Genomic DNA, 21,588 nt, shown 5'->3' with positions numbered 1-21,588 from the left:
ATAAAAATCAGATGCCACCAACTTGGGCGACTTTACCCCTGAAGATGATGTAAAATGCTTTTTTTTTTTTACACAGCTTCTTGCTTGCAGTGATTTCTCTGTACGTTCCTTCTGGCCAAGTCTATGGCCCTGTGACACGGAGACGACGTTTCCTCACTTTGTTAGCTAATTGAGAGGTAAACTCAGAGACGCTTCTGAGATCATCAGTCCCTATGCCGGCCACCACAAGAGCAGTGCCAGGCTCAAGGTGCGGATGCCTCCAGCGCTCACCTACGGCCACTGAGCCGGGCCTTGGTCGGGGCTGCACGGCCGCTGCCGGCCCTGCCGGCTGATCGCGGACCGGCTCCCGACGGCTTCTCTTCGCCCGCCCGCCCGCCCGCCCGCAGTGAGCACGGCCACGCCAAGGGTCAGCGATGCCGGCGGGAGCAGCCGCGGGGACCGGGAGTGACCAGGAGGGCTGAGGGGGGGAAGGGGAGTGTCGGAGCGGCTGTACTCGTGAGTCTCCGTCCTTGGCGGGGATTGAGCGCAGTGACCGCCACCTCCCGCGTGGAGCCGGGGAACGCCCAGGAGAACGCGGCGGGGGGCGGCCAGGCCCGGCCCTGCCCGCGGGGCCCGCCCCTTCCGCTGCGCAGCCCTCATTGCTGGAGTCCCGAACAGTATCAGCCGTCCTTCACTCGCCTCTCTCCGCTTTCAGCCTTATTGGTAGGTAGAGGGAGAGCGGAGCTGGCGTCGGCGGGGGGATTCGGATCTCGTTTGGGGGATGGCGGATGCTGGAGGGTCGCCCAGTCCATCCTTCCCCGGGCGGCTCTGTCCTCCCGGGGCTGGACGCCATCCCCCGGGGCCGAGCATCCCTGCGGGGCGGTCGGATGGTGCCTGGGGCGGGGGGCGTTGGAGGTCGGTCCCGGCAGCGGTGGGGTGCGCAGGCCGGGGGCCGGAGCCGGGATGCGGTTCCTGCGGGTTCGTCTGGGACGGCGGCTCCTGGCTCTGCCGCCGGCCCTGCGCAAACACCCGCTGCGGGACCTCGTGCGCCGTGTGGCGGCCCCGTCCGGTCTGCGGCTGCCGCGGTGGGGGCGGAACTGCCGGCTTGAGGGGGAGGGAGGGAGGGATGTGCGGGAAGGGGAAGGTCGGGGGCAGCGCGCAGGGCTCCGTGGGGTGAGCGAGGGGAGCTTCGGGTCCAAATGGACACGAGCCGGGGAAGCCCCAGCAGGCTCCCTGCTCCCAAACTGGTTGGTGGCTTGGCTACCAGTTCTCCAGCCCGGAGGCCTGATGGGCGCTCGGAAAGAAGGTGAATGCCAAAGAGCCATTAACGCAGAAGGTGTTTCTGCCTTCTGCAGGGAGGCTCTGGAAACTGCGACCAGAAGGGTGTTCAGTTATGTGCTGCCAAAATAATCTCTGCACCCATTTGGCCTCTTGCTGGGCATCAGCAAATGCCAGGAGGCAGAGCCCTGTGGCCAAGGAGGGGTGGGCTGGTAACTGGTGGGGTGGAAGGAGCCCTGTGAGCAAGGGCAGCATGCCCCTGTGCTGCCTTCTATGAACTGCCCTCGGCAGCGACTGCAGCCCTTCCATCGGCAAGTTTCCATCTGTGGTAGGTGACCTCTGAGTTTCAGTGTGTGCATTTTGATTCACACTAGCCTGATTTCAACCAAATCATTCTGTCTATCTTTGCAGAACACGATGGCTACTCTCAAGGAGAAGCTGATGACCCCCATTGCTGCGGGAATCACGGTCCCAAACAACAAGATAACTATTGTGGGGGTTGGACAGGTCGGGATGGCCTGTGCTATCAGCGTCCTTGGAAAGGTATGGCTCAAGGACATGGTGTTAATATTCCCACTGCTGTAATTTGCTGCACAGCCTGTTTGTCCTAGCAAATGGTGGGAACTTCAGTAGGTTAGTTCAGGAATGCACAGATGAATCATTTGCATTCTGTGCAAGCAAGCAATGACCTACACTGTTCATGCAGGGCTGGTTTCCTCATTCAGTTTCTCCTTGTTCTCTCACCTTTCCATCAGTGCTTAGTGATAAATCTCTCTTTAATTAGAGCTATTTTGCAGGCTGCTGGGAAATATAGTAAGCAATGGCTCTGCTGCCACTGCCAGGCTCTTCTTGGTCTTGTTATTTTTTTTATTTTTGCACAACAAAGCTGGAGTTTGCCCATCAGAACTCCCCCACCTAGCAAAGAATGTGAACAGCAGATATCCATGTGAAATGTGGGGTAGGAATCAGAACTGTGCATGTTTGCATTTGACTCTTATAATGTATGTGTGCTGTAATAAGTGAAAATACTGCTATCCCCTTTAGCAGTATGGTTATATGACTTTGTTTCCAGACAGGTTTTAGCTAGTTTTCTAAAAACTAAAAATACAGGGCTGGTCTTACAGGTTATTTTGACTTTTCCTGTTACTGGTTTCTGGGTTATTTTGGCAAATCTCATGTTGCAGTCTTTGAGCAAAGTGAAGGCTTATTATGCAATCAGTAGCTCTTGTACTTCGCACTTTGCTTTTAGAGACTATTGTGAATGAGTGAAATTTGATTCTTCTGATGCTGTTTTTGGAAAGACAATGGGGAGTTGCAGATTTTTTTTAAAAAGAAGGCATAAGCAGATAATATCTGCTTGCAGGTGCAGATCTTAAGTAGGTCATAGTGAGATCAAAAATCTTGCTTTTGGAGATGATCATTCCTCTGCCTATTGCCTTGAGGATGCATGTTTTAAAGTACTGGAGTTTTAATCATTAAAAAATTAAGGGTTTTCCCTTGCTGATATTCATGAGCCTTGTGAGCAAGGAAAAACTTGAGAGTAAGAAAAGGCCCCAATGAAACTAAGTACTGATGTGAAAGTAACAGGGTGCACTCAATCCCCTCATCCACACCATTGAGAAAGGCTGGCCTGAATACTGAGGCCTGGGGAACACCACTCATGACTGGCTGCCAACTGGATTTGGCTCTGTTTGCCACAATTTTTTGGGCCCGGCCATCCAGCTAGTTCTTTATCCACTGAAGACTACACCCACCCAGGCCATGAGCTGGCAGCTTCTCCAGGAGAATGCTGTGGGATACAGTGTCAAAGGCCTTACTGAAGTCTACATGGCTAAATCTGTTCTGTTAAGTAAATATTATGTAGTTGCTCTAGTAGTGAAGAGTTGGGTAAAGAACTTGTTTTCTCTTGCTACTATTTTAGTATTGAGGAAAAACAATCTGTTCCCATTTTGAGTTTTTTTGGTGAAGTGAATTGGTCGAAGTTGTGTTACAAGAGAATGCTTCCTTGATAGTTATGTGATGTATTAGGTATTTAAATATTTAAATTAGGCCTATTTTTTGCTGGATATATTTAGGGGGTTTGTTAAAACTCTAAGAGATACAACTTTTTCCCTAAGGAAATAACTAAATCCTGAAGTGTCGTGCAAGGCAAGGTTTAGCTTTGCACACAAAATCTAAACAAGGCTATGAACCTGTACTGAACTCACCTCTGACTTTACTCTAAGATGCCTCACAACACCAAGACAGCCATGTCCTACTCGTTAACCTTTGGAGAAGAGATACTATTGGATGCGTAGCATGTTCCTTCAAAATGCAGTACAGGAGAACTCAGGGGTAGCTCTAAAGTGCAAGTTAATTGCTACTAATAGTGTACTCCATTGAAAGCTTCAAATTTTATTTTCTTCAGGGTCTTTGTGATGAGCTTGCTCTGGTTGATGTTTTGGAAGACAAACTGAAAGGGGAAATGATGGATCTACAGCATGGGAGCTTGTTCCTTCACACTCACAAGATTGTGGCAGACAAAGGTGTGTGTTTTGGTTTTTTTTTTTTTTTTTTTTAAATTTAGTCCTGGTATTCTGAATTTGCATAACAGGAGAGTTCTTAGTTGGGTAATCACAAAAACTCCAAGAATTTGGCATTGAAAAGCTAAAGCTGATGAACTGGGTTGAGAGTTCATATGAACACTATAACAATGGGAGTGACTCTTAACTGAATGAAACTCTAGCATCTCTTTTTAGAAGAAATGTTATTTTATGGATAGTGGAAAAGAGATTCAGAGGGGTTGAATGCACTCTCAAGACCCACGTCTTGCTATATCAGGACAGTGTTAGAGATGGTGCTGGCTTTAATCTTGATGTCTCCATGTTTCTTTGGTTTGAATGTATGTGCAGTGGAGAAACTACCCATAATAGCTATATGAACACAATGCTGTTGAAATGAATGGTGTCTATTTTAAAAACATTCCCTGTCTTGTGTTGCAGACTATGCTGTCACAGCCAACTCCAAGATTGTAGTAGTAACTGCAGGAGTTCGTCAGCAAGAGGGTGAGAGTCGTCTCAACCTGGTTCAGAGGAACGTGAACGTCTTCAAATTCATCATTCCTCAGATTGTAAAGTATAGCCCCAACTGCACCATCCTGGTGGTTTCCAATCCAGGTAAGGCAGTCTTTTATTGACAACTCCTATTTGTTAGAGAACTAGTGTTTTGGTTTAGAAATCTCAAATACCACTGGAATACTGAAAGTGAATAGCGTTGTCTGTGTGGACATCTGCTATCTAGCTGCTAGCAGTTGAATGCAACCAAAATTCTGTGTTTTCTGCTGCTGTCTTTTTTCAGAGCTTCTTATGGTGTCCATATTACAAAAGCATGCCTCGTGGTGAATATTTCACTTCTTCACATGTCTTGGCTTAAGCAGTGGGTAGTTTAAAACTTTTACCTCTAAAGGAGACATCTGCTTTGCTCTTAAGTTGCTTGTAAATCATGACTCTTGTGTTTAGATGTGATGTGGCCATTTTTGGGGGCATGCAGAACTTGCCCTATAGTCTTGTCTATATTTTCAGGAAAAAGTATTTGTGTGCTGAATCTTGTGGAAGGCTAACTGTGCTACCTAGTTCACTTGGATCACAAAAGACTTTGTTATAACTGATGACACATATTTGTGTGCTCCCTCGCAAGCATCTCATTGCATGGAAGAGCTTGGATATTTGGATGCTTATGCTGATATGCTCTGTAGGATGTCTCTGTAGGGCTGTCTTTGCCTGATTCAGCATCTGAGCAAAGCCATTACTATAGAACACTGGCAATGAAGTGACACTGCTTGGTTTTTTAAAGGTAACTTGGCAGAGTCAAAACAGCGCATATAAAGCTGTCACCTTGGCTGGTGGTTAAATAGTTAGGTGTACAACTAGTACTACTGAAGATTCGTATAGTGAGCAAGTGGCAACTGTGCAAGTACAATAACTTGGAGCAATTTTAAACACTTATCTAAAAATGCAAGTCAAAGGTGAAATTGTTCCTGTTCTAGCAGGGCTGAATTCAAACAATAGACTTCTCTCCGGTAGAGCAGCTGCCGGAAGAGTATTGCATGTTGCTTTTTCAGAAGAACTTTTATAATGCTTTGTTTTCTCAATGTGTGCAATTTTGTCCACTAGTCTTAAAGAGTGGAAGTTACTGTAAGCCCTTTAGAAGGGACCTTGGGGTGTTTGCTGCATGTATGTTGGTTTGTGACCTTGATGTCCTTCCCTGTGACACTCGCCTGGATCTGTCTGGGCTTTGGTTCAAATAGCACTGTCCGCAGCCTGTCCTGAGTAGAAAGCCCTGCTGTAGGAAGACAATGAGATGACAAAGCAGCACTTGGAAGGCGTGGGTGTGTGTCTCAGCCTCTGACTGGAAAGCCAAATTATCCAGAGCAGATGTAGTTGTTTGATACGGAGGTACTCATTAGTCTGTACAGATCGCTCTGGTCCTGGCAGGAACTCATCAGCTGAAGCTGTGGGGTAACTGTGCTTGACGAACATGCCATTTGTACCAGCAGGATGTGACCTGTACTGGGGTGACATGTTTTTGGTGCCTTAGCCCCCTCCTGAGAACTGGCTGGCTTTTGAGAGTTTTGGAGCCATAATTAATTATTGCAGCCTGTTTATTATTGTTCCTTTGGATGGGAGATTTTCTGTCTGCTCACATACTTCTCTCTCTGCCCCAACCTGGGTTTGATTTTTAATAAATCTGTATTTTTAGAGCCACATTCAGCCAAAGCATAGAGCTTATCTGGCTTTTCATGCTGCAGACTTAACTAGTGCAGAAACTGCTTAATGCACAAATCTGTCTAGGAAATTAACCTGAAGCAGTTAACAAGTAGAAACAGTATGTAAATCTCACACATGTTTTATGTTCAATTGCTTTACCTCTTACAGTGAAGTAGAAGGTGACATTACTTCAGGAAACTGCTTGAATGTTTTACCTATATGAATAGTTTGGTCCCAATTCTGAATGCTCTAGGGATTTAGCTGTGACAAAGAAGTACCTACAACTCTAACTGGTAGAATCCCAATCTCCAAAGACCTTCCTCACTTTTTTTTTTAATAGTAGCTAGACATGTGCTAAATTTTAAGAAGTCAGACCTAAAATACTGTGACCAATGAGCCCATCTGTGGTGAGCCCTTTGACAGATGGCAGCAAAGTAATTGTTGGAGCATTCTTGGGTGATGCAAAGGGTTTAATTTACTCTGCATGTTCTTCTTTGCAGTGGATATATTAACCTATGTGACATGGAAGCTGAGTGGCCTGCCAAAACACCGTGTGATTGGAAGCGGCTGCAATCTGGACACAGCCAGATTTCGCTACCTGATGTCTGAGAGACTTGGTATCCACCCAGATAGCTGCCATGGCTGGATCCTGGGAGAACATGGTGATTCTAGTGGTGAGGAGCAGTTCTGACCTTCTTGGGAATAAGCAGTCCAGGGTTGGGGGTTGAGGCCTAAGGGGTGTTACAAAATTCCAAAAAAACAGATGCAGCTGAGCTTGACTAACTAGCACCTTGTTGTATTTTTATGGAGATTGGAGTTGAGGCAAGTCCAGGAAGTTTACCTACACATTTTTAATAGAAGTGATTATGGTTGTATGAATAAATCCTGAACTGAAAAGGCCAATTTTGATAAAGTTGTGTCCTAAATGGTATAGTATGCTACTTCTGTTTTTTCTCATTTTTTGAAGTACCATAACATAGTCTCTAGCATAGTTCTCTTTTGAAAGCAGTATTAGCTCTTATTAGGTCAATGGTGGAGCTTGTTGCAAGTAGTAGGAAAAAGCTAGTGATCAAGTTTCAGGCTATCAAAATCATCCTTTACCTTATTTTGTGACTTTCCTCCATGAAATTTAAGAGAAGATGGTCTTAAAAGCTTTTGACATCAATGATGGTTATTTTTCTTAACTCAGGTTATGTATTTCCAGTTAGACATAAAGAGTCGTCGTCAGAAAGTGATATTGAACCTGCAGTTCTCTCTCTGTTGCAGTGGCTGTCTGGAGCGGAGTTAATGTGGCAGGTGTTCCTCTCAAGGAGCTGAATCCTGCCATGGGAACTGACAAAGACAGCGAGAACTGGAAGGAAGTCCACAAGCAAGTGGTTGACAGGTACAGTGAATAAGGTGGATATATGTGATGCTGAAAATAGCCAGTCTGCACGCTGCAGTTCCACTCTGCTGTAGATTCATGCCCTTGAATTTAGAGGGTTGCATGAGTAAGTGCCACTAGTGGTTTAAACACAGAAATGCAGGGTTTCAGGTCGTAAGCTTTATCATCCTGCAGTGAGACAACTTACTGTTTAACAGACACACTTGAGTACTGCAGCGTTAGAGCTGTGTGTACTTGTTTTCTCACAAGTAGCTTCTTAAATGGTTAAGTTAGTTCAGAGGGTGCAGGACTCTAGAGAAAGGTAGTAGGTTTCTGTGAGCAGAGTGTTGGAGTTGATTTGGGGAAAACTTTGTTCATGGATTTAGGAAGATTTATGTAGAGGTAGCCATACATGTCACTAAATCACTTGTACGCTAGTGAAATAAGGACTATGCTGGTACAAAGTGTGTGCAGATTTGTGTGTAGATAGCGTATGGTTTTGATTCTAACTGTTTACCTACTCCAAATGCACTCAGAATAGTTGTGCCACTGACTTCAATAGAGAACTCGTTCCAGCGTAGGAGTTGATTTTTCTGCTTAATACTAAGAACTGTTCTTAGGAAGCTGTTTTTCAAGTACTGGGGCTTCTTTATTGTAGGTATAGGATAATGTAGACTTCAATCTTTAACCTTTAATGGTGAAATACATAACTCTTACTTTGTTTTAATTCCAAAAATTGTAATGTATCACAGGAGTTGCAGATCTTTTTTTTCCATGGGGAAGCATTCACTCACCTTAAGACTTGGCATTCATAGAGTGTCTTGAAGACATCTTAATGCAACTGTATTTCACTATTTCTCTAGTGCCTATGAGGTAATCAAACTTAAGGGATACACGAACTGGGCTATTGGCCTTAGTGTTGCTGACCTTTGTGAGACCATGCTGAAGAACTTGTACCGGGTTCACTCAGTCTCAACACTCTTAAAGGTAAGAAGTGGTGGCTAATTGGATGCTCTGGTTCATTTTGCTGTTACTGAAAAGAGAAGTAGTCTCAGTTAGCAGGGTGCTGAACAAATGAAGCTTTGTAAAATACTGCTTTGAATTTAAAATGGGAGCTTATTATTGCAACTTTTTCTAGTCTGACCTCTTAGCGTACCCTTCTTGCTAGTATGGAGCTGAAAATTGTTCTCTGTACCCAGTGTTGTAGTAACTTTGTGTGAAGTTTGCTATGTGTGGCATGCAGATTCATTAAAAGGAAGTTTCAGTGCAAAAATTGCAAGTTTCATGAAGGTCTGGCTGCAATTCCATGAACTGCTGGCTAGCAAAGGTGCTGGGAAGTGAGTTGTGTCCTTTGTATAGCTAGTGTAACTGACTGCATCCAGCCTGTGCCAGCTGTATCACCTCTGGTGCAGCAAGGACTCTGAGCAGGCTGAACTTGCTGCTCCCTCTAGTAGGAAAAAAGATTTGCCATAATCCTCTGTCTATGAATTTTGTCAGATATTTGCTGTATTTAAATAAAAGTGAGGGGTTTGGGGCTGGGGTTTCTGAAATCAGCCATCTTAATATAGCAAATCACTTGGTCTGAAACAGCTCTGTACTCCTTGTTTTCCAAATACATAGCACCTGAAAAATTTCTGCAGGTTGCAAAATGATAGTCTGGAGCTCTGCTCTCAGAAGGTTCCTGCTGTACAAACTAAAAGCAGACGTAGGGCGATGAGTTCATGTCTGAATGATCTCTCTTGTTTGTGGCAGGGTATGTATGGTGTTGAGAATGATGTCTTCTTGAGCCTGCCTTCTGTCCTAAGCACTGCTGGACTGACCAGTGTCATCAACCCAAAGCTGAAGGATGATGAGGTGGCTCAGCTGAAGAAGAGCGCAGAGACACTGTGGAACATCCAGAAAGATCTCCAAGATCTGTAACTCATGAATGTTAAATTCCAGCAATAGGTAAAAAGTGTGTTGTATGCAAATGTGGGGTTTATTCACTGTACATCTCTATGGTTAACATTTAATGCTCTTCCAGACTGAGCTTTGTCCACACTAGCTAAACTTACGCTTACTGTAACGCACAGACCTGATGAACAAATAAAGCAACTTTCAGGCATGTTTTGTTGTCCTAGTGACTTATTTTCAGTATTTAAATTAGCTTGCTCTGGCATTCTATTTTAATGTTTGCCACAGACCACATGGAAGTGTGGACACACATGTCCTTTCAAAAGTTCAGAAATAATGTAGGAATGGCCTGTGGTGGGATTTCATTAACACAGTCTTACTGAAAGCATTTTCTGTAGGATAGATTAATTTTAAATCCAGAAGTTAAGTGTAGTTGATTCCCAGACTTGTTTCTGATATAGTAGTTTGTATTTTTATACCTGATGGGTAGAGGAAATTGAATGGGGATTTACCTCTGGGTCACCTGCCAAAAATGCCAGTGTTTAGATTCTGTAAACCACTGGCCTAGAAAAATGGTTCTGTGGACCCTTTGCTCTCCTGGATTCAATTCTTTGACTGTTACTGGTGATAAGAGGAACAAAAACATTCTAGAAACCCCTTGGCCTAATATAGCAAGACTAGAAATAATGCAACAGAAACCTAATAGAGAAACAATAGCTCTATAGAGACTAGACATGAGACAAAGCGGGATGTCCTTGCCTTGCCAGCTGGGAAGGCGGAATGTTTCACTAAATGAAGGAAGACCTACATGATTTTGGCAAGTAGCAGCACAAAATGACAATATGCATGCTTAGGAAATTAGGTCAAGAAGCTGATGCTGGTGGGAGGCACTAGGCTACAAAGTTTACCAGGGACCACTAGAGACTCCTGATGAAGACTCAAATACCAAAGGTGGACTTCTGGCAAAAGGTGGAGTTATGTAAATAATTTATCTTTAATGCATCAACTAAGCAGTAGAAACAAATGAATATGCAATAGGTATATGTAATAATAATAAGGGTGAGTCGTGCTTACATTATAAAACACTTAACTATTATGACTGTGTTATCCTTATAATCTTTAAACAAAAATTAAACAAATTAGGCCCAATGCCAAAAATAAGGAATCATTTCTTCCAATGAAACTGGGGTAAAAGAAGCTCCCAGAAGTGTCACCCCAAGATAATTTTTCTTTATTGTGTGATGTATTTTCCTTTTGAATGGCAATTCCAGATAAATAAGCACAGAATTAAAGTATGGGTGGGCCAGCATTTAACTCAGCATCTGCAAGCATTCTGTGTGCATTGGCACTGTATTATTTCCAGCAGATAAATACAGCTCTCCGTATTTTGCAGAACTGGGCAACTAATTATTCTGTCTCCATCACAGCCATGTGAAATAATGAGCATATTCATCCTGCAGTTGATGACCTGATCTCCCAGGTCTGACACAGTGAAGGAAGATCATCACATTTTACATTACATTTTCTTGCCACCAGGCCTCTGTCCCATGTTCTTGCGGCCTAGTGGGCTCCTTCCTTTCCTAGGTTAAATTTTTTATGATCTGTACTGCCTTAGGTCTATGGCCATCATCAGACCATCAATGTCTTGCTGTGGGAAGGAGCCCCATTCACAGGGGTTTTCAAGTGAGCTTTCTGTAAGCCAGTTTAATTGCTGTTCTGAGGAAAAAAAAAAAAAGAAGCAGCAGCAGGGAAATCCTGTCTGCTTTTGTGTGGTTTGGGAAGATGATGGGACAGACACAAGTAGTGGAGTTATTTCAGATTTCTCTAATGACACGCTTTGTGCACGGTTCTAAGAAGATACATTATTCCCACCTCACCCTCTTCCCCACTCCCCCCCGCCCGAAAGCAACAGAAACTTCCAGGCTCAGGCTGGGCTATGGTCATGCACTCGCTCCGTGCTCGACTGACAGGGCCCTAGACCAATGAGACGCCTCAGTTGAGAGAAGTTTCTGGCCACTACCATAAATGGCCACAGCTCGCGTCACCCAGACTATAAATGGAGCCCGCTGCCGTTAGCAACCGTCATTTTTCCTGAACATCCGTTGAGGTCTGGGACATCTACCTCTGTGGGTAAGTGAAGTTCTGGGCACTGTGAGGAGCACTGCCTTTGAAACAGTGTGGCGATCCATAAAACATTAAACTGCCTACAACAACAGAAAAAAAGAAGTAACCATAGTCTTAGGCAGGGCCAGATTCTCTGCCTTGTCATGTTTAACCCAGTGGCCAACTTGGGAGGCCTCTGGAATTCACCATTTTCCCTCCTGAGAGGGAATCACGTGTGACAACTTAAGGTTTTCTCCCCCCCCCCTTTTCACCCTGCCCCGTGAAACTAAATGTCTGCCATTCCTTATTTTGCCTCTACTTTGTTTTACAGCTTTAGGAAAAAATTAGCCTTTATTTCATATTTCACATGCATTGATCCTGCAGGAATTTCAACACTGGCAAATCGTATACCTGATTTTCAGTTAATCTGTTCCATAGGATAGCTGAAAGATGAGTGATATCTTCTGATTCTAACTTACAGCAGTGGATGTACTTATTACTTCAAAAAGGCACAAAACTCCATTCACTTTCCAGGGGCTCAGTCTGAAGGTCCTAGGTATCAGAATTTTAAAGTGATGCTGGCGGGGTCTCGTCTGGGGGATGGCGGATGCTGGAGGGTCGCCCAGCCCATCCTTCCCCGGGCGGCTCTGTCCTCCCGGGGCTGGACGCCACCCCCCGGGGCCGAGCATCCCTGCGGGGCGGTCGGATGGTGCCTGGGGCGGGGGGCGTTGGAGGTCGGTCCCGGCAGCGGTGGGGTGCGCAGGCCGGTGGCCGGAGCCGGGATGCGGTTCCTGCGGGTTCGTCTGGGACGGCGGCTCCTGGCTCTGCCGCCGGCCCTGCGCAAACACCCGCTGCGGGACCTCGTGCTCCGTGTGGCGGCCCCGTCCGGTCTGCGGCTGCCGCGGTGGGGGCGGAACTGCCGGCTTGAGGGGGAGGGAGGGAGGGATGTGCGGGAAGGGGAAGGTCGGGGGCAGCGCGCAGGGCTCCGTGGGGTGAGCGAGGGGAGCTTCGGGTCCAAATGGACGCGAGCCGGGGAAGCCCCAGCAGGCTCCCTGCTCCCAAACTGGTTGGTGGCTTGGCTACCAGTTCTCCAGCCCGGAGGCCTGATGGGCACTCGGAAAGAAGGTGAATGCCAAAGAGCCATTAACGCAGAAGGTGTTTCTGCCTTCTGCAGGGAGGCTCTGGAAACTGCGAACAGAAGGGTGTTCAGTTATGTGCTGCTAAAATAATCTCTGCACCCATTCGGCCTCTCGCTGGGCATCAGCGAATGCCGGGAGGCAGAGCCCTGTGGCCGAGGGGTGGGCTGGTAACTGGTGGGGTGGAAGGAGCCCTGTGAGCAAGGGCAGCGTGCCCCTGTGCTGCCTTCTATGAACGGCCCTCGGCAGCGACTGCAGCCCTTCCATCAGCAAGTTTCCATCCATAGTAGGTGACCTCTGAGTTTCAGTGTGTGCATTTTGATTCACAGTAGTCTAATTTCAACTAAATCTATCTGTCTGTGCAGAACACCATGGCTACTGTCAAGGAGAAGCTGATGACCCCCCTTACTGCAGGAATCAAAGTCCCAAACAACAAGATATCTATTGTGGGGAGTGGACAGGTTGGGATGGCCTCTGCTATCAGCATCCTTGGGAAGGTATGGCTCAAGGACATGGTTAATATTCCTACTGCTGTAGTGTGCTGCATGGCCTGTTTGTCCTAGCAAATGGTCAGAAATTTGCTAAAAATACAGGGCTGGACTTAGAGGTGATTTTGACTTTTCCTGTTACTGGTTTCTGGGTTATTTTGGAAAATCTTATGTTGCAGTCTTTGAGAAAAGCAAAGGCTTATTATGCAATCAGGAACTCTTGTACTTTGCTTTCAGAGACTATCAAGAATGAGTTAAATGATTCCTCTCATGCTGTTTTTGAAAAGACATTTGGGAGTTGCAGATTTTATTTTATTTTTTTTTTTTAAAGAAGGCATAAGCAGATTATACCCTATCTACTTGCAGGGGCAGATTAGCTCTCGAGGAGATCAGAAATCTTGCATGTTCTACTAAAAAAGCTACATTTTATTTGGAGATGATCCTTTCTCTACCTCTTACCTCGAGGATGCATGATTAAAGTACTGCAGTTTTAATCATTAAAAAATTAAGGGTTTTCCCTTGCTGATATTCATGAGCCTTGTAAGCAAGGAAAAAATAGTAAGAAAAAACCCCAATGAAACTAAGAACTGATGTGAAAGTAACAAATAGGTTTTGAAGCTCTAAAAGTAAAAGAGTTTTACATTTTTACATAAAAGCAAACAAAGCAGCTTGCTTGCAGAAATATTTTCAATAGCATAAAAATGGCTGAACTGCTTTCAAATAGGGTGCAGATACCTAGGAAACTACAGAGAAATAGTAATTTGATTAATTTACTGAATGATAGGTTGTTCAGTGGAGTAGAAATTACAATGGTAGTAAACATTTCTGTCAAAAGGCAGTAAAAGTTTATGTGATAGCAGAAGGCCTTTTTCTTCTACCTCCATATTTCACTGTTTTCCTGTTCTGAGATCATATGACACATTATCTCCCAACTTAACCTTGGTAGAAAACAGGAATACATGGCTAAATCTGTTCTGCAAAGTAAATATACTGTAGTCCTTCCAGTAGAGAAGAATTGGGTAAAGGATTTGTTTTCTCTTGCTACTATTTTAGTATTGAGGAAAAACAGTCTGTTCCCATTCTGGGGTTTTTTTGTGAAGTGAATTGGTTGAAGTAATGTTAGAGGAGAATACTTCCTTGATAGATCTGTGTTGTATTAGGTATTTAAATATTTAAAGGAGGCCTATTTTTTTCTGGATATATTTAGGTGGTTTGTTACAACCCTGAAGCAGTTCAAGACCGAGCTCAACTCAGGGGTAGCGCTAAAATGCAAGTTAACTGCTACTAATAGTGTACTCCATTGAAAGCTTCAATTTTATTTTCTTCAGGGTCTTTGTGATGAGCTTGCTCTGGTTGATGTTATGGAAGACAGACTGAAAGGAGAAATGATGGATCTACAGCATGGGACCGTGTTCCTTCACACTCACAAGATTGTGGCAGGCAAAGGTGATCCTCAGTTTAGTCTGGTATTCTGAATTTGCATAACAGTAGTGTTCTTCGTTGTTCAATCAAAAACTCTAGGGATTTGGTATTGAAAGTCTAAAGTTGATGAATTGGGGTGAGAGTTCAGATGAACACCGTAACAATGGGAGTGTCTCTTAACTGATCTGAATGAAAATCTAGCATCTCTTTGTAGACAGAATGTTATTTTATGGATAGTGGAAATGAAATTCAGAGGGGTTGAATGCACTCTTAAGACCCACGTCCTGATATATCAGGATAATGTGAGAGATGGTGCTGGCTTTAATCTTGATGTCTCCATGTTTCTTTGGTTTGAATGTATGTGCAGTGGAGAAACTACCCATAATAGCTATATGAACACAATGCTGTTGAAATGAGTGGTGTCTATTTTGAAAACATTCCCTGTCTTGTGTTGCAGACTATGCTGTCACAGCCAACTCCAAGATTGTGGTAGTAACTGCAGGAGTTCGTCAGCAAGAGGGTGAGAGTCGTCTCAACCTGGTTCAGAGGAATGTGGATGTCTTCAAATCGATCATTCCTCAGATTGTAAAACATAGCCCCAACTGTATCTTCCTGGTGGTTTCCAATCCAGGTAAGGCAGTCTTTTATTGACAACTCCTATTTGTTAGAGAATTAGTGTTTTGGTTTAGAAATCTCAAATGCCAATGGAATACTGAAAGCGAATAGCGTTGTCTGTGTGGACATCTGCCATCTAGCTGCTAGCAGTCGAATGCAAGCAAACATTCTGTGTTTTCTGCTGCTGTCTTTTTTCAGAACTTCTTATGGTGTCCATATTACAAAAGCATGCCTCATGGTAAATATTTCACTTCTTCACATATCTAGGCTTAAGCAGTGGGTACTTTAAAACTTTTACCTCTAAAGGAGATATCTACTTTGCTCTTAAGTTGCTTGTAAATCATGACTCTTGTGTTTAGATGTGATGTGGCCATTTTTGGGGGCATGCAGAACTTGCCCTATAGACTTGTCTATATTTTCAGGAAAAAGTATTTGTGTGCTGAATCTTGTGGTGGCGGGGAAGGCTAACTGTGCTACCTAGTTCACTTGGATCACAAAAGACTTTGTTATAACTGATGACACATATTTGTGTGCTCCCTCGCAAGCATCTCATTGCATGGAAGAGCTTGGATATTTGGATGCTTATGCTGATATGCTCTGTAGGATGTCTCTGTAGGGCTGTCTTTGCCTGATTCAGCATCTGAGCAAAGCCATTACTATAGAACACTGGCAATTAAGTGACACTGCTTGGTTTTTTAAAGGTAACTTGGCATAGTCAAAGCAGTGCATATAAAGGTGTCAACTTGGCTGGTGGTTGAACAGTTAGGTGTACAACTAGTACTACTGAAGATTTGTATGGTGAGCAAGTGGCAACTGTGCAAATACAATAACTTGGAGCAATTTTAAGCACTTATCTAAAAATGCAAGTCAAAGGTGAAATTGTTCCTGTTCTAGCAGGGCTGAATTCAAACAATAGACTTTTCTCCGGTAGAGCAGCTGCAGGAGGAGTATTGCATGTTGCTTTCTCAGAAGAACTTTTTTAATGCTTTGTTTTCTCAATGTGTGCAATTTTGTCCACTAGTCTTAAAGAGTGGAAGTTACTGTGAGCTCTTTGGAAGGTGGTGATGTACTTTTTGTGCCTTAGTAGAGCAAATGGTGTGTTTCAGACCTGTAGAGAGAAATATATTCCCTCCTGAGAACTGGCTGGCTGTTGAGAGTTTTGGAGCCATAATTAATTATTGCAGCCTGTTTATTATTGTTCCTTTGGATGGGCGTTTTTCTGTCTGCTCACATACTTCTCTCTCTGCCCCAACCTGGGTTGGATTTTTAATAAAACTATTTTTAGAGCCACATTCAGCCAAAGCATAGAGCTTATCTGGCTTTTCATGCTGCAGAGTTAGTGCAGAAACTGCTTAATGCACAAATCTGTCTAGGAAATGAACCTGAAGTAGTTAACAAGTAGAAACAGTATGTAAATCTCACACATGTTTTGTTTTCAATTGCTTTACCTCTTACAGTGAAGTAGAAGGTGACATTACTTCAGGAAACTGCTTGAATGTTCTAGCTATATGAATAGTTTGGTCCCAATTCTGGATGCTCTAGGGATTTAGCTGATAGGATCCCAATCTCCAAAGACCTTCCTCAATTTTTTTTTAATAGTAGCTAGACATGTGCTAAATTTTAAGAAGTCAGACCTAAAGTACTGTGACTGACGAGCCCATCTGTGGTGAGCCCTCTGACAGATGACAGCAAAGTAATTGTTGGAGCATTCTTGGGTGTTGCAAAGGGTTTAATTTACTCTGCATGTTCTTCTTTGCAGTGGATATATTAACCTATGTGACATGGAAGCTGAGTGGCCTGCCAAAACACCGTGTGATTGGAAGCGGCTGCAATCTGGACACAGCCAGATTTCGCTACCTGATGTCTGAGAGACTTGGTATCCACCCAGATAGCTGCCATGGCTGGATCCTGGGAGAACATGGTGATTCTAGTGGTGAGGAGCAGTTCTGACCTTCTTGGGAATAAGCAGTCCAGGGTTGGAGGTTGAGGCCTAAGGGGTGTTACAAAATTCTGAAAAATAGATTCAACTGAGCTTGATAGGAAAGCAGAGGTTGGCTGAGCATACCCAGAGTTCATTTTGCTTCAGTGTTACAGCTGCTCATGTTTGGAAGTAACTAAGAAACTTCCTGGTTACTTCACCAGAGCAGAGAATGTGGCCACCTACAAGCTCTTCCAATACGAACGGAGATGTGCAAGTTCCTCTCTTCACATTCTTAGTTTGTATGTTGCTACTCGGTTATTCAGGGATGTAATCGTAGAATTCTGGAAGGCTTACCCTAGTACTGATTACTGGGACAGCAAATATGTAGTTGGTGCAGTTTTTCAGTAAAAATTACTAAAAGGCTGAACATCTAAGATGTGCCTTTTTGCTGGAGTTTGAAGTTTCTGACTTCAAAAGTAGCTGTCTACAACCTTCAAGGACTGAAAGTTCTGTTGCTCAGGTGTGTCTATTGACTTGTTTAAGTGTCAGAGCTAAAATAGTCTCCTATTTGACCCCCCAAGTTCTCAGAATTAACTGTAATTAAATGAAAGGTTAAAACTGCCTCAAACATTACTGTGGTTCTGATGACTACTATGTTACCAGTTAGATAGGAGAAGAGTCGTTGTCACTAGGTGCTGTTGAACCTGAAGTTGTCTCTGTTGCAGTGGCTGTCTGGAGTGGAATGAATGTGGCAGGCGTTTCTCTCAAGGAGCTGAATCCTGCCATGGGAACTGACAATGACAGCGAGAACTGGAAGGAAGTCCACAAGCAAGTGGTTGACAGGTACAGTGAATAAGGTGGATATATGTGATGCTGAGAATAGCCAGTCTGCACGCTGCAGTTCCACTCTGCTGCAGATTCATGCCCTTGAGTTTAGAGGGTTGCATGAGTAAGTGCCACTAGTGGTTTAAACACAGAAATGCAGGGTTTCAGGTCGTAAGCTTTATTATCCTGCAGTGAGACAACTTACTGTGTAACAGACACACTTGAGTACTGCAGCGTTAGAGCTGTGTGTACTTGTTTTCTGACAAGTAGCTTCTTAAATGGTTAAGTTAGTTCAGAGGGTGCAGGACTCTAGAGAAAGGTAGTAGGTTTCTGTGAGCAGAGTGTTGGAGTTGATTTGGGGAAAACTTTGTTCATGGATTTAGGAAAATTTATGTAGAGGTAACTATATATGTCACTAAATCACTTGTCTCCCTTATGAAATAAGGACTATACTGGTACAAAGTGTACCTAGATGTTGGTTAAAAATTAGGATTTGTGTGTAGGTAGTGTACAGTTTTGACTCAATGTATAGTTATGCTGCATGCCCTAGGAATAATTGTGCTGCTGACTTGAATAGAGAACTCTTTCCTCTGTAGGTAGTGGTTTTTCCACTTAACACTAAGAAGTGTTCATAGATGGAAGCTATTTTTCAATTAACACGGCTTCTTTATTGTAGATATGGGATAATGCAGATTTTCTGCCTTATCTTTTAATGGTGAAATACATAACTTTTACTTTGTTTTAGTTCCAAAATTTGTAATGTAGCACAGGAGTTTCAGCTGTTTCTTTCAATGGGGAAACATTGACTCATCTTAAGACTTGGCATTCACACAGTGTCTTGAAGATATCTTAATGCAGTTGTATTTCACTATTTCCCTAGTGCCTATGAGGTAATAAAACTTAAAGGCTACACAAACTGGGCTATTGGCCTTAGTGTTGCTAACCTCTGTGAGACCATCCTGAAGGACTTGTACCGGGTTCACTCAGTCTCAACACTGTTCAAGGTAGGAAGTGGTGGCTAATTGGATGCTCTGGTTCATTTTGCTATTATTGAAAAGCTAAGTAGTCTCAGCAGGGTGCTGAACAAACAAAGCTTTGTAAAATACTACTTTGAATTTACGCAATGTTGTAGTACCCTTGAGTGAAGTTTGCTACGTGTGGCGTGCAGATTCATTAAAAGGAAATTTTAGTGCAAAAATGGAATGTTTCATGAAGGTCAAGCTGCAATCTATGAACCTCTCCCTAGCGAAGTTCCTGGGAAGAAAGTTGTGTCTTTTGTATAGACAGTGTAACTGGCTGCAACCAACCTGTGCAGAAAGGACTCTGAGCAGGCTGAACTTGCTGCTCCCTGTACTAGTAAAATAGATCTGCCATAATCCTGTGTCTTTGAATTCTGTCAGCCACTTGCTGTATTTAAATAAAAGTGAGGGGTTTGGGGCTGGGGTTTCTGAAATCAGCCATCTTAGTATTACCAATCACTAAGTCTGAATCAGCTCTGTACTCCTTGTTTTCCAAATACATAGCACCTGAAAAATTTCTGCAGGTTGCAAAATGATAGTCTGGAGCTCTGCTCTCAGAAGGTTCCTGCTGTACAAACTAAAAGCAGATGTAGGGTGATGGGTTCATGTCTGAATGATCTCTCTTGTTTGTGGCAGGGTATGTATGGCATTGAGAATGATGTCTTCTTGAGCCTTCCTTCTGTCCTAAGCGCTGCTGGACTGACCAGTGTCATCAACCCAAAGCTGAAGGATGATGAGGTGGCTCAGCTGAAGAAGAGCGCAGAGACACTGTGGAACATCCAGAAAGATATCAAAGATCTGTAATTCATGAATGTTAAATTCCAGCAATAGGTAAAAAGTGTGTTGTATGCAAATGTGGGGTTTATTCACTGTATGTCTCTATGGTTAATGTTTAATGCTCTTCCAGGCTGAGCTTTGTTCACCCTAGCTAAACTTATGCTTACTGTAACGCACAGACCTGATGAACAAATAAAGCAACTTTCAGGCATGTTTTGTTGTCCTAGCGACTTATTTTCAGTATTTAAATGAGCCTACTCTAGCATTCTATTTTAGTGTTTGTCACAGACTACATGGAGGCGTGGACACACGTGTGCTTTTAAGTGATTAGAAAATGTAGTAATGGCCTGTGGTGGGATTTCACTAACACAGTCTTACTGAAAGCGTTTTCTGTAAGATAGATTAATTTTCAATCCAGAAGTTGACTGAGTGTAGTTGATTCCCAGACTTGTTTCTGATATAGTAGTTTGTATTTTTATACCTGATGGGTAGAGGAAATTGAATGGGGATTTACCTCTGGGTCACCTGCCAAAAATGCCAATGTTAAGATTCCACTGGCCTAGAAAAGTGGTCTTGTAGACCCTTCTCTCTCCTGGATTCAATTATTTGGCTGTTACTGGTGTTTAGTTTTCATAATGTTTAGAGCAAACAAAGTTCTTTCCTACTTGATTACCAAAATCCAATGTGTTGTTTTTTTTTTTTTTTCTTAAGACTGGAGTCCTATGGTAATCTTGTTCATAGAACAAGTCAAAAGGGGCATGTAATCTCTCAGCATTATTGATTCACAAATGCTTATACACTGAGGGCAGAGGGGGGGGAGCAGATTAAAAAACCCCCGCAGTTTTATTTCTTAATCGCTTATGGTAATATGAAGTATAAATTAGTCAGTACTTGCTTGGTGTGCCTAGAACTGCTCAACCTAAATGTCCAGGGGACAAACAATATCAAATCCATGTATCCTAATTCAGGGGCCTGTGAGTCTTGTTTAATTTGTTGTGGGAAGGAAAATTATCGTCTCTGCTTTCATAACGCAGTGTAGATGATTTCCACACCAGGATGCATGAGCTGAAGTTCTTGCTAAGAACTATTAGTGATCAGCTGTCATTAGATAAATGGCATAAGCTGCTGCTGTTTGCAGGACATACTCATTAGCAATTTTCACCTGAGCACATCTAGCTGTCTACCTCACACAGTTCTTCCTTGCTTTGTTCTTACACTGTTCTCTGTTAATGAAATAATTCAAAGCTGTGTTGTGGGATGTTATCTTGCAGGATTCTTGAGACTGGTGTGCATGAAGAGGCATCAGTTGTCTTAGAGGACAAAGAATGGGCCCTTTTCCCTTCTGACAGTGAATCTTACATTTTTAAAATTTATTTTTTAAAGACCACTTAGCTACAATAAAACTGGTTTTTGTCCCTGTTTGCATCAGTGTGCATTCCTTACCCATTAAAATGTAGGGCCATACCGTGTTCTGTGCTCAGCAAACTGAGACCCAAAGTAGGTTAGGCCATCCTGAACATGGTAATCAGTGCTTGAGCTGGGAAGATACCATCAGCTAGTGTCTGTCAACTACTCCTTCAGTTCCCTCTGAGCCTGCAGAGGTTTTTTTGGTGATTGTAAGACTCAACAACAGTACAAGACTTGTGCCTAGACAATGAGCAACAAGCGAGCTAGTGAAAACTACCAAGTGTGGTCTGTTGTAAAAGAGGGTGGATAGAGATGAAGCAGGGAACTGGAGGAATGAGGCAAGAACACTGGTTTGTATGATTAAGCACCTTCCTTTGCACATCAGCAGCCTCACTGTTCCAGCGTCTACTTTGAGGGAGCTAACATAATGATGGAAAATTTGAAGAAATTTAAACAGCAATGAAGTGGCCTTATGGGTGTTAGAGTCATTGGTTCAAAATTGTTAAATAGGAATGAGTATCTTGGGCCAGGAAATTTGGAGATTTTGTAAGTAAGCTCTTCAGATTATTTTTTGCATTCACTGATGTTTGTAAACCCTATGCAAGTACATTAGTTAT

General features: G+C 43.5%; 1 protein-coding gene across 3 annotated transcripts; it reads left to right on the top strand.

Annotated features, from left to right (window-relative positions):
• The first annotated feature begins 555 nt into the window (after positions 1-555).
• On the top strand, positions 556-19,756 carry LDHB (lactate dehydrogenase B). Of its 3 annotated transcripts, none has more exons than XM_082043034.1 (8): positions 556-702; positions 1,669-1,800; positions 3,665-3,782; positions 4,239-4,412; positions 6,503-6,676; positions 7,269-7,386; positions 8,229-8,352; positions 9,118-9,471. In XM_082043034.1, the coding sequence occupies exons 2-8, from the start codon at positions 1,675-1,677 to the stop codon at positions 9,283-9,285; spliced, it is 1,002 nt and encodes a 333-aa protein (XP_081899160.1). In that variant the 5' UTR covers positions 556-702; positions 1,669-1,674; the 3' UTR covers positions 9,286-9,471. The 3 variants fall into 3 exon arrangements, with proteins under 3 accessions (XP_081899160.1, XP_081899159.1, XP_081899158.1); XM_082043033.1 differs by lacking the exons at positions 4,239-4,412; positions 6,503-6,676; positions 7,269-7,386; positions 8,229-8,352; positions 9,118-9,471 and adding exons at positions 14,865-15,038; positions 16,782-16,955; positions 17,669-17,786; positions 18,649-18,772; positions 19,424-19,756 and having other exon boundaries at positions 580-702; XM_082043032.1 differs by lacking the exon at positions 9,118-9,471 and adding an exon at positions 19,424-19,642 and having other exon boundaries at positions 580-702.
• The last annotated feature ends 1,832 nt before the right edge of the window (positions 19,757-21,588 follow it).

The sequence above is a fragment of the Streptopelia decaocto genome, assembly GCF_964273445.1.
Source record: "Streptopelia decaocto genome assembly, chromosome: 1".
Classification (NCBI taxonomy): domain Eukaryota; kingdom Metazoa; phylum Chordata; class Aves; order Columbiformes; family Columbidae; genus Streptopelia; species Streptopelia decaocto.
The sequence above is the reverse complement of the archived record's forward strand: the minus strand, read 5'-3'. Positions and strand labels throughout refer to the sequence as shown.

Coding starts and splice junctions, on each gene's coding strand:
- LDHB (XM_082043033.1), top strand. CDS start 1,675: ATGGCTACTCTCAAGGAGAAGCTGATGACCCCCATTGCTGCGGGAATC. Junction 15,039..16,781: donor CCTGGTGGTTTCCAATCCAG/GTAAGGCAGTCT, acceptor TCTTCTTTGCAG/TGGATATATTAACCTATGTG. Junction 18,773..19,423: donor CAGTCTCAACACTGTTCAAG/GTAGGAAGTGGT, acceptor TGTTTGTGGCAG/GGTATGTATGGCATTGAGAA.